This window comes from Medicago sativa, chromosome 5 (assembly GCF_051527215.1).
Source record: "Medicago sativa cultivar Bolivia chromosome 5, Bolivia_mono, whole genome shotgun sequence".
NCBI classification, from domain to species: Eukaryota; Viridiplantae; Streptophyta; class Magnoliopsida; order Fabales; family Fabaceae; genus Medicago; species Medicago sativa.
In genome coordinates, this window is record NC_140753.1 from 48330204 (window position 1) to 48347180 (window position 16977).

Consider the following 16977-nt stretch of genomic DNA (forward strand, 5'->3'; position numbering starts at 1 on the left):
TATCCATGTTTCATAGATTGAAAAAAAAAACCAAGAATAAAAATAAAGAAAAATAGATTATGATATTATTATTAAACCTTTCTCTGCATGACACGTGACAAGGTTTCTACTACGTTTTTTTCACTGGTTTCAAGCTCTGCGATAGATGTCATCTTTAATGGGTCGGGTTCGTATACCCTGAGTTCATATCCACCACAACATTAGAACAATTATTGGAGAAAAAAAAAATTAGAAAAACTTTGGACAATCTTAATACAAAGATTAATCATGAACCTTATCTGTTCCTCTGCCATTTGAAGTTGTTGTTGTAATCTACAAACTTCTTGTTGGAGTTCCTAGTCAAGAAGAAAATTGAATGATCATGAGAAAGGGGGTGATTCATCTAAATATAAATACTTAAATATGTACGTAATTAATTAATTTTTTTTTTTTTGTGGTGGTAGGGGTTTAAACTCCGGATTTGCATATATTAATTAAATTATGTAACATCTAAGCTCACGAAGACACATAATTAATACAATCTAGTCTCTAATTTATCGCTTTCTCTTCAATTCAATCCCCAAACTATGTAAATAAAATCAATAATCTCTAAACTATATGAAATCCGTCAATTTATACCTTAAAATATAAAATATTCAGCTAGCCATCACATCTTAATAGCATAAACTAACTAAATTGTCAAATTTCTTATAGTTTAAGCACAACTTTATATTTAACCAAAAAAAAGCATAATTTTCTTATATTTATATAGTTTAGGGACCAAATCAATGGTTTATTTTATAATTTTTTTAAATTTTAATATTCAAATAAAAATTGCAGTATGCCATGGTGACATGTTCTTACCTCAATCTCAGAGTTGATGTCTCCCGGACTTCATTGAGGCAGTAGAAGTAACATTATAGAAAAACAAAAGAACACAAAAGTTTAGCACTATTAATTTGATCACCCAAAATTCTATTATAAATCTATAAAGAGTTCAGAGAATTAGCATATTTACGAACTTGGACATATGAAGGGATACGTCATTTTCACTTCTCAACTGCTGGAGAATCCTGAGAAAATACTGTAAAATGCAAAATAAACTACAATTATAAAGTATTCATATTTGTAAATGTTAGGAAATGAAAACAATAAGAAATTTACTTATTTTTTCTGCTCCACCTTTCAAAAAAAAACTTATTTTTTATGCTCCAATTTTTGTTGGTAGTTTATTTATTTTTCTAGAATATATTAATAATATATAGCTTGAAAGGACAATATATTTGATAGAGCTAGCTTGGAATATTTTTGTAAATTTCAAGGGATTAATGGATTCTCAATTTTTAAAGAAATATATATTCTATTTTTATTCAGATATATAGTTAGTAAAATTACCTCCTTGTTCTGAATGCCCCTGCAAATAAATGAAAAAGAAGTAAATTAGTAATAAAATAAAAAATACCAAGTATTTTTTTTTTTTGTAGAAGAAAAATTAATTAAATTCTATAATAATCAATTTATTGGGAAAATTGCGGAGACAAAGGATTCCTGGGAGTATACCTGCGGTAGGGTGGCTCAGGAAAACTTACAGCACTGCAAGAAACAAATTACTATAAATAATGAAATTAAAAAGCCAAATGTGTTTAGAAGTTTAGAACCACCATATAAAATGAAGTTATTTGTTGAGAACATACTTATCTCTTTCTTGGTCAGGCAGATTAATGTAACGACTTAAAACATTTTCTATCCTGGTTATCACAATAATAACAATATCAAGAACATACTTATCTCTTTCTTGGTCAGGCAGATTAATGTAACGACTTAAAACATTTTCTATCCTGGTTATCACAATAATAACAATATCATTATGACCATTAGTATACATAATGACCAGTATATAGTAGCTTTTAAGTTTTACATGAGCACCATTTAAAAAATAATTTTGCATGAGCATTTCCTTTATTTTAAGAAAGCAAATTATTATTGTGTTATCCATTACTTGAAATTTAATTATTTCAGTTCTTTTGGTCAAAATCATATGATGCTGTTTTGCTATAATTTTCAAAAGCCAGCAATGATTTCAAGAGAAATATTCTACCGTAACAATTGGTCAAGATCCTAACCCATAGGACAAAAAACAAGAACACAAAAAATATAATTGACTAGCAAAAAAAACAAATTACTACCCTACGAGCCACAAATTAGTGCATCTAAAGCATAAAGGAACCAATAATTGTAATATTAACTTTGAACATGTAGAACAAATTAATAATCTTATTTTCTCAAAATCTATCAAAAGCAATAAACACTTAAGAAGAGAAGAGGCATAATAAATTAATAATCTTATCCATTCTAATTTTATTCAGACAATGCTTAGAATACTAATAATTATCTGCGGCTGGAGGGACATTCAAGCTCGCATTCATGACGTGAGCCTCAAGTTAACAATAGAAGGCAATCACGTTTGGCAGATGGTTGAACGTTTGACCATAGACGAAAGTTTTGATATAGTGTACCACAAACTACAGACTCTATCACCAATTCTAAAGTTTCACATAAAATCATTAGAAAACTTCTTGGATGAAAACTTAAACTTTATCAAAACAGTGGAATATTTCATCTCAGTAATTTGGCAAAGGAGGTAGATGGTTGTCTACAGAAGTATTGTAGAAAATACATATTCAACTCAAAATTTGTGGAAGATTTGCAGAATGAACTACCCAGATTAGAGAAATGCATCTTAGCCAACTTCACAGAGACAAAACAATACTCCCTCCGTTCCTTTTTAAGTGTCTTTTTAGCGTGAATTTTTCGTTCTTATTTAACTGTCGTTTTCGTATTTTAAGGGTACGATTTGTCAATTATACCCTTTGTCATTTACTCTTATATTTTTCAATAAAACTAATTAATGCTATATATTTGGAAAACTAAAGTTTGTTTTTTTAAACAAAGTTTGTTTATTTTGTTTTAAAACAAAATTTGTTTCTTGTTATCTTCAAATTTAAACAAATATTGGTTGGTTTGTTAATAATGTTTCAACAACAATATTTGAATCTCGTAAAGGAGTAATCTCAACATCAAATCTATGTCACACAGTGTGAATTTAACATTGGTTGAAGCCATGGTTGTAGCCTTAATTTTGATTAAAGGAGTTGGAGGATAGTTAATTTTTTTTTCTAGCTTTTGATTAATGTGAAGTTGGAATAATTTTGATAGAGACTTAAAATAATTAAAGAGATATGCACAATTTTTAGAAAATTGAAAATTGTTCGTTATGAGAGAAAGATAAAGCGCGCAAAAAAAAATTCGTTGGAGAAAGAGAGTAGAACTAACAATTGTTTGTTACATATTAAATTTATTGAAAAAATAAAGTGTGTGCAAAAAAATAGGAAATTATTAGTGGATTAAAATGAGGGTATAATAGGGAAAAAATGTGCAAAAATACACATCGCTATTTTTGTGTTAAAATTCTAAAACGACACTTAAAAAGGAACGGAGGGAGTATTATTTATGACGTTAGCGCAATAAAAAGAGCGGAAAGTAATAAACACATGTTTATACAAATAACATATGTAACAAATATACAAGAATAAATTTCAATGTTAAAAAAAGAAATAAACACGATATGAATATATATATATATATATATATATATATATATATAGTTTTTTTTTCCTTTAAAAAATGTAACAAACTAGATGAATATATTTATACATACAATTATACCCTTAAATAACTTTTTCTATAATAAAAATTGTTGTTGGTGTCATTAAAAAAAGAATTTAAATTATATTTTGTTGTTATATTGTTGGTGTCGTTAAAATATATAACGATGATTAGTTTGATTTGTTAACTTGAAAGCAACAAGCATTTTGTTTTTGTTTAAATCAAAATCAAAATTTTTAAAAAAAACACTTTTTATATAATTTTCAAACGTTAGCGTAATAAAAAGAGCGGAAAGATGGACAAGTGAGTATCCGTCTTTTCGTTAGCATAATATAATAAAAAAAAAGTCCATGAAAATGTGTAGAAATCCACAACGAAAATATATAATGGGTTTCGAAGCTCACCATAAAATAAAATGGAGGGTAGAAACTCACTAAAAAAAATTGAAACGGCACCGTGAAAAACTAATTTGCAGACTCACTATCAGAAAAGGAAAAGGAAGTAAGGATAGACATGGAAAACTGAGAGCAGCTTTTATTAAAATAACAAATCAAAATGAATCAATTCTCATGGTGAACGCACTTTTGTATAAATTGATTTTGAGGCATGAATCAATTTGAAAAATAGTTACCCAAACATATGTCTTTTTTAGCAGACTCACGTTTGCTTATCTAAACTAACGTTTGAATTCCTAGTTTCTTTTCCATACATCATCCAAGACTAATAATAAAAAATATTTTACCTTGCAACATTTCATGAACTTTTCTTTCCATTACATCTAAAAAATTTGAGCAAAGAACACATCTATAAGTTACATGAACTTTTACCTTTCATTGCGCTGGATATTGAGTTTTTAACAAAAAAGAAAACCTACTTAAAATATAAAATAAGTAAATTCTAGTTATCTAAGTTGAAAAATTATCAAGAGTACGTGTTTGTAATAAAAACAAAGCGCACATGTAGTAAAATAGAATTATTTTCTTATAAATATATAAAATAAATTAAAATAAATAATTTAATTTAGTAGTTATCTAAAATTTTCTCGATCAATTTATCATTTAAAAAATGAAGGAATTATCTTTCAAATTTGGGAAACTCTATGCTAAATGAAATATAATTTAAAATAAAATTTAATGAATGAGAAGATTTAGAAACAAATAAATAGTTTTAAATAAGTAAAAAACTCATGTAAATTTCTTTATGTGTTTTCATATGATTCTTAGCTAAAAAAACACTTTTCATGAATAGTTTATATCATATGAAAAGCACCTAAGAAAATTCACCTAAGATTTTTGTTAGAGTTAACATAAGGAAAAAACTTAGTGCATTTTCTTAAATGTTATCCGCGTGGTACATCACATAAAATACTCACAACTATCTATGGTTTCTCAAATCCCCAATTTTTTTTAAAGTTTATTATAACCAGAAAAAATGAATTTTAATCATGTGAAGAACCATACGAAAAGCATGTAATAAAAATTAACCTAAGTTTTTGTCCTTAAAATAAATGTTTTTTTTTTATAATGACAAATATTAGCAAATTAGTTGTTAAAAAAGAACACAAATAAATAAATAAATAACAAAAACAATCTTACATTTCAAAATGATTGTGAGTGTTTGGTTGAGACACAAAATGATTGTGATTGTGAGTGTTCATGCTAATTAGCACTCTATACCAAGCTCGATTCTACACTTATTTTTTGTACTCATTTTTTGTACACAAAATGATTGTGATTGTGATTGTTTCCATTTCTGTATCTTTCAGACTATTTTCTAACTCTTTTCTTTGTAATTGTAATACAAGGACGATGGTAAGTATAATTTATATGCACATGATACGTAATTATTTTACAGATATCCAGCTAATATGAAAATTTATAGCTGGTTTAACTAACATCATATTTGTAACACAAAATAATTTAAGAATATGGCTTCTTGATCTTGATAGCATATATTTATATTAGTTTGTGTCATTGAGCATGAAGCTGATGATTAGGTAGTTTACATTGATCATATTGATCTGTTGTTGATTCAATTTTGGGTGGTTCAACTTGTGAGGCAGTGATTGGCATGTTCATTTGTCCATGTGGCATCATATCTTGAATGTGGTGATGATGATGATGATCAGTTCCTACTATGTCATGTTGAATATGATGATGTTGTTGATGAGGATATAATGTGTATCCTTGTGGCCATGCTTGCATGTTACCATCGTTTGGATTTGTTACATGGCACTCTCCTATACCTCTTTGATCAACAACATTTGAACTTGTTCCTTGTGAAAATGAACCATACACCGCAGAGGACAAATCCCTAAACATACCACCATCATATAATAAATATCAAATATTTATGAACAAAATATTTAAAACGGACAATTGTATGATTTTTAAAACATTAAATACAATTATTTTTTAATTGTCCATAAAATTATTTTAACGTGTCTTTAAAATTGTACGATATAAAATGAGGTAATAGTCACTTTGGTCCTTCAATATGTAACAAGTAATTACTCCCTCTGGTCCTATTTATAAGAAATATTTGACTTTTTTGATTCGTTGCATAAATGATGTATTTGATCTATATTTTAGACAAGATACATCAATTATTTAATGAATCTAAAAAATCAAATTTTTCTTATAAATAGGACCAGGGGGAGTACAATAGTTCTTCAATGCATCAAAATTTTAAAATAGTCATTGATTGTTCACTTTGTTAGTCAAAGTAGTCTCTGACGTTAAAATAATCTTTCAATACTCATAATAACTCTTTTCATATAGGGACTAAAATGACAATAAGTAAGTATTTATAAGGATTGATATGACAATAGGTAAATATATTGAATGACTAATATGACTATATATTAACGAAGTATTTTAATGTCATGAACTATTTGGACTAACAAAGTGCACAATTAAGGACTATTTTAAAATTTTGATACATTGAAGAACTATTGTAATTACTCGTTACACATTCAAGAACCAAAATAACTATTACCCCATATAAAATTGTTGCATAGCTTGAAATTGAATGATGGAACACAATTCAAATCACATTTTCTCTACTAAGCAAACAAATTATAATATCCATGAAATCATATTGTGCATAAATATATGCGTTTGGAGGAGGGTGGGTCGAATTGTGTATTGTGTCTGGGGTTGATAGAGGATGAGGATAATTTGTTTTGTAGAAGTAGTTTTGTCGAGTTTGATATACAATTTTCAAGTGGATTGAAATGATAGTGATTTTCTGGTCTCTCTCTTCTAGACTATTTTTCATCAACCCCTTTAAATAAAAAAATACCGAAAATGATTAACTCTAATTTGGCACACAACAACTTAGAAGATTTGGGAAGTTAGGAATGAGTTAATTTCCTCCTCATCGGCCTTGCATGTCGAAGAGATTGTTGATAGGATTGAAACAACCACTTCGAGGTGTTTTTTAGCAGAAAAACGGGGTGTAATACGAGTGATTCTCGACTTTGTTTTACATTCTAAACTTAATAGTTTTGTTTAAGAGTGCTACTATATAGCACGACAGATTCAACACACGAAACACACACGAAACGACACGACATGTTCATTTAAAAGTTATTTACTTTATTAATGACTTCTTTCTAGCTTATTTTATGCACATGTATACTTTTCAATGTTTTTGTATGTAGTATATATTAAAAAATTATTGTTACCAAAGAAATACTGAGATAATCCACTGTCTCAGTTATAATACACATGCAGAAGTTATATGGTTAATCACCACGGCATGAAAAGATGTTTTATGTAATTTATCATATGAAAAATCTAGGAGGGGTGACATTTAACATTTTGGGTCAAATCAAAGTTAAGAGAAAAAACTAAATAACATCTATAAAGTTATTCGTACAAATTTGACGACAAATTCTGTCGTGCGTTTTATCATTTTCCTTTGTTTAACGGGTTGAATACCCTTACACTTTTCCTAAATTGTGGGTTAAGTATTCTTTGTATTATCTATTAATAGGTATAAAATGAATCATAGAAGTTATGCACTTTAAAATGAGTTCCTTTTTAAATAATTGGGTCAAAATTGCAAGAGAAATTATAGGTATATATGAGACAGAAGGAAATAATCAGAAATAGATAAGTTGAAGAAATCAAAACCTGAGAGGATCCATAGGAGCTGATGTATCAAAAATATTATGCGAATGGTTCTGACCACTATCCTGTAGCCAACCTACATTCTCGAAAGTGGTGGGCATTCCCTGCCATAATTTTTGTGATTTTAATTTAATTATAAATGCTAAAGTCTTTATATATAATTTCATCAACACATACGGAATTTTATACACTGAATTTACTTTATAAAAATTTCATTTCCAAACATTAAATTTCCATAAAATTATTAAATTGTGCAAGGATAAAATTGATAGCTGATATGAGCCTCTTGTACTCTTTTGTACAAAAGATAATAATTGATAGCTGATGTTAATTTAAACATAGGTTCATTTAATTACCTGAATACTAGATGGATCATACGAAGATAGTTGGTTGTTCAACAAAACTTCCTGCAATCATGAGTACACATGCATGTTTTTAATATAAATAAACCAAGAAAGTTGCAACATATGTTCCGATGTCAGACACGTGTCGTGTACGACACGGACACGATATCAACACTATAATTATGTATAATTATGTGATTTTCTCAAATTATTAGCGGTATTGACGTGTCAAGGTCTGTATCCATACTTCATAGATTGCGAAGAAAAAAAACCAAGATTAAAATTGAAGAAAAATAGATTGTGATATTACTAAACCTTTCTCTGCATGACACGTGACAAGGTTTCTACTACGTTTTTTTCACTGGTTTCAAGCTCTGCGATAGATGTCATCTTTAATGGGTCGGGTTCGTATACCCTGAGTTCATATCCACCACAACATTAGAACAATTATTGGAGAAAAAAAAAATTAGAAAAACTTTGGACAATCTTAATACAAAGATTAATCATGAACCTTATCTGTTCCTCTGCCATTTGAAGTTGTTGTTGTAATCTACAAACTTCTTGTTGGAGTTCCTAGTTAAAAGAAAATTTAATGATCATGAGAAAGGATGTGATTCATCTAAATACTTAAATATGTTACATAATTAATTAATAATTAATACAATTTAGGAGTGAACATATAATTTTGAGTATATCATCAATCTAGTCTCTAATTTATCACTCCCTCTTCAATTTAATCCCCAAACTATGTAAATAAAATCAATAATCTCTAAACTAAGAAATCCCTCAATTTATACACTAACATATAAAATATTCAGCCCTAAGTCTTAATGACATAAACTGAATTGTCAAATTTCTTAAGGTTTAAGAACAACTTTATATCTAATAAAAAAAAAAAAGCACATTTTTTTTAACAGCGAATTTATTATGAAACCATATCCCTGCTTTAAGACGAACATAAATCGGTGAATCAGAGACTATAAACTACAGGCGCCGTATATGGGCAGAAGACCCTAAATAAACACCATAAAAAACACTCATACACCCAACACCTAATAAAGCCCTGGTTTCAATACCCATGAGGACAACAACCACCAAAAGAAACCGCACCACCAAAATCAGACTCTGTCGTAAACAACCACTAAAAACGAATTCATAACCACCCATTGTCATTACTCACCCCAAAACAACACCCGTAAAAGTCAAAACATCCTCCACACATCTCTAGAGCTGGGCCACATTCAAAAAAGTCCTAATCCAATACTCATACAACTTCCGCCACCTATCACCCTCCGGTTCATCAAAAGAACACCATAAATAGCCCAAAACAAAAACTTGAATTAAAGAGACTTCCGATATCGAATCAAAAGCGATCGGCCCGCTAGACTCCATAACCAAATCAACAAGGCACCCCTCACCCTCGATCCATCAAACAAGACACCATACCTAGCCAGACAAGGTTGCAACTAGACACCAACTTTCGATCTCGAAGCAAAATTAACCGGCTCGCCAGAATCCAAGACACAAACATGAAGACAATCAACATGATGTAAGGTGGTGCAAACATAAATCATATCAGAAAGGAAAAGGCTCAACTCAAGGCCACACACACTCGAGGCCCCCAAAACTCAACAAGGGCTAGCGACGGCAGATGAACCCAAAAACAGAGGCGGCCTACAATGGATACACCAAGAGCTCCCCACCCACTAAAACCAGCTCCCTACCTAAATAACATCAACCACCCCCTCTTAATTAGCTCTCGTCCACAGAGCGTTTCGACGACAAATTTGAATCTAGATTATCCACAACCACACCCTCTTTTTTATATTTATATAGTTTAGGGACCAAATCGATGGTTTACTCTATAATTTTTTTAAAATTTTAATATTCAAATAAAAATTGCAGTATGCCATGGTGACATGTTCTTACCTCAATCTCAGAGTTAATGTCTCCCGGACTTCATTGAAGCAGTAGAAGAAACATTATAGAAAAGGAACAGAACACAAGTTTAGCCCTATTAATTTGATCATCCAAAATTCTATTATAAAGTATTCTGTAAAGAGTTTCAGAGATTTAGCATATTTACGAACTTGGACATATGAAGGGATACGTCATTTTCACTTCTCAACTGCTGAAGAATCCTGAGAAAATACTGTAAAATACAAAATAAACTAAAATTATAAAGTATTCATATGAAAAAAAATTACATGACAAATACTAGTTATAGAAAATATTCTACACTTCTACTATGTAAATGTTAGAGATGAGAAAATTAGAGATTAGCTTATTTATTCTGCTCCACCTTTCAATTTTTTTTAAATTTTTTCTGCTCCAATTGTTGGTAGTTTATTTATTTTTCTAGAATTTATTAATAATATATAGCTTGAAAGGACAATATTTGATAGAGCTAGCTTGGAATATTTTTGTAAATTTCAAGGGATTAATGAATTCTCAATTTTTAAAGAAATGTCTATTAATTTTTTTATATATAGATATAGTTAGTGAAATTACCTCCTTGTTCTGAATACCCCTGCAGATATATGAATAAAAAGTAAATTAGTATTAAAAGAACAAATATTAAGTAATTTTTTATCAAAAAAGAAAAATTAATTAAATTCTATAATAACCAATTTATTGTGAAAACAGGGAAAACAAAGGAACCGATCGAAGATAATATAAGAGTATACCTGCGGTAGGGTGGCTCAGGAAAACTTACAGCACTGCAAGAAACAAATTACTATAAATAATGAAATTAAAAAGCCAAATATGTTTAGAAGTTTTGAACCACCATTTATAACCAACACAAAATGAAGTTATTTGTTGAGAACATACTTATCTCTTTCTTGGTCAGGAAGATTAATGTAACGACTTAAAACATCTTCTATCCTGATTACAACAATAATAACAATATCATTATGGGCATTATAAATAATAACCAGTATATAATCATCAATTATATGATTCCAAATATTCCTCTAAAAAAAAAGGCTCCAGATATAAACAAAAATAAAATAAAATAAAATAAAGAATGCAACAAGAGTGCAACTAGTATATTTTAAATATTAAAAGTCAATAATGTTTACTAATATATTTGAAGAAGGAATAAAATCCATTAACATATTTCTACCAAAATATTTGAAATTCTACCAAAGAAAAGTCCATAAACATACAAAATTCAGAGTCCGAAAGGTTAAAATCAGTTTATAACCTTCATTTGGACTAACACCACACTATAACTCAATTGTTTACATTTTCTGATGTGTAACTTTCAAGTTTTACATGAACACCATGAAAAAAAAAATGCATGAGCATTTCCTTATTTTAAGAAAGAAAATTATTATTTTGTTATTCATTACTTCAAAAATATTTACTTTTGTTCTTTTGGTCAAAATCATAAGATGCTGCTTTGCTATAATTTTCAAAAGCCAGAAATGGTTTCAAGGGAAATATTCCACCGTAACAACTGGTCAAGATCCTAACCCACAGGACAAAAAAGAACACACACAAAAAGCATAATTGACTAACAAAAACAATTACTACCTTACGAGTCACAAATTATTACATCTAAAGCATAAACAAATCACAATTTGTAATCTTAACTTTGAACATGTAGAAGAAATAAATCATCTTAATTTTCACAAAATCTATCAAATGCAATCAACCATTAAGAAGAGAAGAGGCATATTAAATTGTTTGATTAATACTAAATTACATAAAACCACACAAAATTTGCACAAGAAACAAATTATATATGAAGAGGATGCAATACGTACCTTCTTTTCCCCGAAAAATGACTAAGACGATTTGATGGAGAAAACATTATAAGAGCAATATCAATATCACAAAGGATTGATAACTCATAAGCTTTTTTGATGAGACCATTTCTACGCTTTGAAAACGTAACTTGCCGATTCGTTGTGTTCTCTATTCTTTTTATTTCAAGTTTAACCCGACCCATGTTGATAATCGATTGTCTATCAATTCAAAATTGTTTGTGTTCGTGCAAAAAAAAAGGAAATGAAGAATCTGTAGAACGAAATCTAATCAAGATGATCTCAAAACAAAACAAAAAATTATAAATGAAGACATTCTTGAAGAACCTTAAAAGAAGGAACCGTTGGATGGGAGAGAAAGGGGGGTGAGAGGAGAAAAGGGAGGTAGGCGGAGAGATTTATGAGTTTATAAGGGAAAGGGTCGCAGTTGCTTTGGCTCATCTCATCTCTCTGTTGATGAATAGAGAACAATTGAGCCAAACAAACCATTAGTTTGTAATAAATTGTTTTTGCTCAATGAATATGAAAGGGTATAATTGCACCTAGTTATATGACCTATCATACGTGTATTTGATAACTATGTTTATTAAAAAAAAAAAAAGATACCTAGGTTTATATACAAACCAATTTGAATAAATATCTCAAAGTGATCGAAAAAACTGAAAAAACACAACTGAATTTTGTTTAGATATCATTTTTGTGAAAGTTGTTCGGATCCTATATTTGATTATTTCTTTAAAACTCAATTCAACTGCATATATACATTTTAATCCTTAATTATTATATTATCAGCATGAAATGTTGGATTTGTTTTTTATTCGTTGTGTTGTTACTTTTTAATAACACTTATTAATATAATATAATATTTTAGTTTAGATACTTAGAATGCAATAATTGAGATGGATATATATATATATATATATATATATATATATATATTTTGTCAAGTAGTCTAGTGACTATAAATTCATCATTTAAGATGAATAAACAGGGTGTCAGAGGTTCAAACTTCAACCCCTACATATATTATGCAATGTTCTTATCAAGTAAGTTACGATCACGAGAACTTAGTTTTCTTTATTTTTGAATTTGACTGTGTTTATGCAATTTGTCCATTTCACTAATTTATTTGATTGTGTGTTGTGTTGTTCAATGATGAGGCTTCAATGTACATATGTTCTTGTTACCATTGTGATGTACAAATGTCAACCTATTTTCTCATTTGAAGTTACTTCATTTAGATTAGATGAGCTAGTATCTACTGCCATGCAAAATAGTTGATGTTAGGGACAGAGAACTTCCTTTGACTATGATGTATTTTATTAGTACAAATTCTTCTATCTTAAGAATACTATGTGCATATATATTATCATACTGAGATTTTCGTCATTTATAGTTCATGGACAATTAAGGAGAGATATAATTGTTCTTGGAACCTGTAATGATCTTATAGGTCTTGAGATGGGTTGGCCTTCTACAAACTTCTATAATTCCACAAAGTTATACTTTTATGATCTAGCACTATGTTAGAATTTCTACGTGTGCATGTTTCTCATTTTGAGATATTATATGAGGCTAGGGCGATGGGAGACGAGTCTTAATTCTGTGTACCAGCTCTTTATTTCTTGGTATGGATCCATTATGATTCTATTTGTTGAAGCAAAAACATTTGTTACAAGAATAGGAGTTGAATTGTGACCCTTTTTAAATTTGGGTTGTTTCTCAAATTTTGAGAAGAGATTCAAGTTTGCTAATTTGAATTAAGTATGCATCAAAATAAATTTGATATTCGAAGAAATTGGATGAATGATGATAAATTTTGCATGTGCACTAATTGAGATTGGCTCATACATGTGCCCGGTGTGAATTTTACCGTTTTTATTAGTTATTTGTGTATTTTCCTTTTATGGTATGTTCTTGAGATAGAATTTCCACAACTTGTATATTGTCTTTAAAACCTTCTAAATCTACAATCATTCTCTAACTTTCATGAGATGACTTGATTTGTCGAATTACATGATTTATCAAATAAAAAGACTCAAAATACATATTAATTTGTTAGTTTTATGAAGAAATAGAATTATAATGACCCAAATAAAAACAATACAAAATGTCCCTTAAACCATGAACAACTCGTCTAAAACTCTTCTAAAAAATAACCTCAAATGCTTATTAAATGACTAAAAAGCATAGCTAAAACATCATCAGAGGAGTGGTCATCAATAATATGCTTGCTTATGACTCAAAGAAACTTATTGCAGAATAACAAATATCAGAAGTATTACACAACAAGTGTGAAGAAGATAACTTGGAGAGCAAGTAAGATAGTTTAGCTTAGTGATTAGTTCTTATATGCTATTGCTACCCTATCATAACTATTGTATGTCTACAATTAGCTATATATATGATTGTAACACTGATTACATTAATGAATAATTCACTTTCTTCTTCTTCATAATATGGTATCAGAGCTTCTCTCTTATGAGAGAGTTTGTTGCGATTCGTTTTCTAACCGTTTCCGCCATTAAAGCTTAAAGCTCAAGCTTCTTCATTTCTCTGTTTTCTTCACTTTTTCTAGTGATTCGTCTTCGTTTCACTTGATTCTTCTTGTTCTTATTCTCAATTTCTTGTTGAGATTCTTCTTTTTCTTCACCAATTGTGTGATTTGTTGCTCGGTTTTTCTCCAATTTTTGGATTCTTCTTTTGTTCATCATGGTGCACAATCAACAAGCTAGTCAAGACACTGAATCTCATTTCTATGTTCATCCGAGTGAAGGTCCTCATTCTGTGTTGATTTCTCCCAAATTCAATGGTTCAAATTATATTGCATGGAGCAGATCAATGCAACATGCTCTAGGTGCTAAGAAGAAACTCCCTTTCATCAATGGATCTCTTCCAGTTCCAGATGATGATGATCTTAACAAAACTGCTTGGGAAAGGTGCAATCACCTTGTGCAATCTTGGCTTATCAATTCTGTTTCTGATTCCATTGCAGAAACCATTGTTTTTCATGATACTGCATTTGATGTTTGGCAAGATCTTAAGGAACATTTTTCCAAAGTTGACCGTATTAGAATTGCAAATTTGCGTTCTTCCATTAACAATCTCAAACAAGGTTCAAAATCTGTTTTGGAGTATTTCACTGAGTTGAAAGCTTATCATTAAAACATCAACTTAAAAAGGATTTTGTGATTATTCTCAATAAAGCATACTCTTCTTCTTGCCTTGGATACAATTGTGAACCAAGTTGGGATTATATAAAGGTCATTACTTATTAGTATCACTTTTCGGTTTCCAACTTTAAGTACTTTCATATATGAATTTTTTGTGTTAGGATGTTAATATCTTGAAAGTTGAAATATGAATGAGCATATTGGGAAATAGCAAGATGTCCATAAAGAGGAAGAAGTCAATTTGAAAGTTTCTAAGGGGAGAACCAGAGCTTGAAGCTCAAGTTGTTGAAGCAAGGAGCATTTATACATGAGCACGTAGAGTTTTATGCATTTGTAAGATGTTTCAAGTATTTTGAAGCTCGTTTTACTACAATGCCAAATAACAAAATCTTATGCTTTTTATCCAGAAATGATCTTCTTTCGATGTTTTATGGTGTTTGGCAATGAAAAAATTGTTTTTATGATGAAAACATAAAAATAAAAGGGAAATGTTAACCAGGCCCCCGGCACTGTTTAAGGAAGCAAATATAGAAGTTTTTGCATTGAAAATTGTGTAATCAATGCTTCAAAAGTCAAAAAAGTGTCTTTTTAATTTAATTTTTCTTTTTTTAGATATCTTAACCAATGTCCCGGTGGCACCAGTTAACACAATCCAAAATAAAATTACTATCCATGGTAGTAAGAATTAGTTCTTCTTTTAGGATTGATATATTATTATAACGTACAAGTATCAGAGGGTCCAGTCTTAAGCATGTATCTATTTTTCTATATCAACTTCTACAAACTATGTTGTCACGCATCGCTCATATATAGCGTTGTATTTGCTATGTTCCAACTATTTATTTTTTAATTTTCTCATTTATTTTATCAAAGATTGAATAATTAATTATAAGAGAATAAATTATAATGATTAGTGAGTGTCTTACGTTACCCTTTTTATAATCGTTCTAAAACACAATTTTAATATTGATAGTTTTCATTTTAGGGAGTTCTTTCTTTACAACTCCTTAAGAGCTAATCTTTTCTTTAAAAAAAATAGCAAATTATTCCTTTAACATTATTATAAAGTGATCAAATCATATTATATTTATCAGATTCAAAGAATTAAAAATATGTATAAAACAATCAAGTTTGTGTATACTATGATTTTCTTAAATTCCCTATTACTTTTTGCAAAGAACGTTGCGGGTAAGCTATTTTTTAATACTTTTCAAGGTTCCTTCTTATTTTGTTGTTTGTATGCAATAGTTATCTTGTGTTATATTAACAATATTATTCTCTTTTCTCACTTTAGAGTATATTGTTTGTGAAACTGATGCTGATTGTCCAAAAAGTCCCTTAACAGGGTTTGGGTGGAAATGCATTAAACGGCGATGTGTATATTTTGATATAGAACCATATAAGTACCAAACCTAATTGATTATACTTACACCTTGTAGGGAAGAATGAGTTGTTACACTAGCACAAAATCTATGCAATATACCTTAAATAGAATATTCCATTATTTATGCTTAGTATTATGCTTGCATCGAATAATTGTGTAATATTTTTTCTTTTTATAATTTCATGGACCTTTCAATTGTGTATTCTAACATGTTGGTAATCAAATAAAATAAGGCATTAATGAACATAAAATTAGATTGTTTTCCTCGCTCTTAGTTTTGGATGTATCGCCATGGTTTCCGATTTAGGCATATCAAGTTTTATTTCCATATCCCCAGCACCTATCAAGATGTCTCCAATAGTTGTAAGTTGAAAAAATTATTTTACAAATAATTCAATTTATATTTTTCTTAAACAAAGAGTCCAATATTTCATTTCTCTATTCAAAGTATAAATTACTGGTTTAATGATTATAAAAGGGCTTCTTGCAAGATAGAAAGATCCATTCATCCAACTTATAATC

At 29.3% G+C, this 16977-nt stretch overlaps 3 protein-coding genes and 1 long non-coding RNA gene across 4 annotated transcripts; 2 read left to right on the plus strand and 2 right to left on the minus strand.

Annotated features, from left to right (window-relative positions):
- Positions 1–21: 21 nt before the first annotated feature.
- Positions 22–1864, minus strand: LOC146922583 (agamous-like MADS-box protein AGL104). The gene is made up of 7 exons (XM_085711569.1): positions 1674–1864; positions 1540–1572; positions 1375–1393; positions 1002–1063; positions 844–871; positions 274–335; positions 22–177 (listed from the first exon to the last, which is right to left on the minus strand). The coding sequence occupies exons 1-7, from the start codon at positions 1862–1864 to the stop codon at positions 72–74; spliced, it is 501 nt and encodes a 166-aa protein (XP_085567695.1). The 3' UTR covers positions 22–71.
- Positions 1865–5453: 3589 nt separating this feature from the next.
- LOC146922584 (agamous-like MADS-box protein AGL104) lies at positions 5454–12376 on the minus strand. Its single transcript, XM_085715441.1, has 11 exons — positions 11899–12376; positions 10958–11011; positions 10813–10845; positions 10637–10655; positions 10216–10277; positions 10055–10082; positions 8637–8698; positions 8441–8540; positions 8138–8188; positions 7785–7885; positions 5454–5958 (listed from the first exon to the last, which is right to left on the minus strand). Exons 1-11 carry the CDS (start codon positions 12081–12083, stop codon positions 5616–5618), a joined length of 1038 nt encoding a protein of 345 aa, XP_085571567.1. The 5' UTR covers positions 12084–12376; the 3' UTR covers positions 5454–5615.
- Positions 12377–14610: 2234 nt separating this feature from the next.
- Positions 14611–15063, plus strand: LOC146922585 (uncharacterized). The gene has a single exon (XM_085711570.1). It carries the CDS (start codon positions 14611–14613, stop codon positions 15061–15063), a length of 453 nt encoding a protein of 150 aa, XP_085567696.1.
- A 1055-nt stretch (positions 15064–16118) lies between these two features.
- LOC146922586 (uncharacterized) lies at positions 16119–16585 on the plus strand. The gene is made up of 2 exons (XR_015012511.1): positions 16119–16259; positions 16366–16585. It is a non-coding gene; the product is annotated as an uncharacterized LOC146922586 (long non-coding RNA).
- The last annotated feature ends 392 nt before the right edge of the window (positions 16586–16977 follow it).

Bases quoted from the DNA above. Each gene is read 5' to 3' on its own strand.
- LOC146922585 (XM_085711570.1), top strand. From the start codon at position 14,611: ATGGTGCACAATCAACAAGCTAGTCAAGACACTGAATCTCATTTCTAT.
- LOC146922583 (XM_085711569.1), bottom strand. From the start codon at position 1,864: ATGTATACTAATGGTCATAATGATATTGTTATTATTGTGATAACCAGG. The intron at 872-1,001 runs GTTCGTAAATAT...GCCTCAATGAAG, and splicing joins GTATCCCTTCATATGTCCAA to TCCGGGAGACATCAACTCTG. The intron at 178-273 runs GTTCATGATTAA...ATATGAACTCAG, and splicing joins ATGGCAGAGGAACAGATAAG to GGTATACGAACCCGACCCAT.
- LOC146922584 (XM_085715441.1), bottom strand. From the start codon at position 12,083: ATGGGTCGGGTTAAACTTGAAATAAAAAGAATAGAGAACACAACGAAT. The intron at 8,541-8,636 runs GTTCATGATTAA...ATATGAACTCAG, and splicing joins ATGGCAGAGGAACAGATAAG to GGTATACGAACCCGACCCAT. The intron at 7,886-8,137 runs GTAATTAAATGA...AAATTATGGCAG, and splicing joins ATGATCCATCTAGTATTCAG to GGAATGCCCACCACTTTCGA.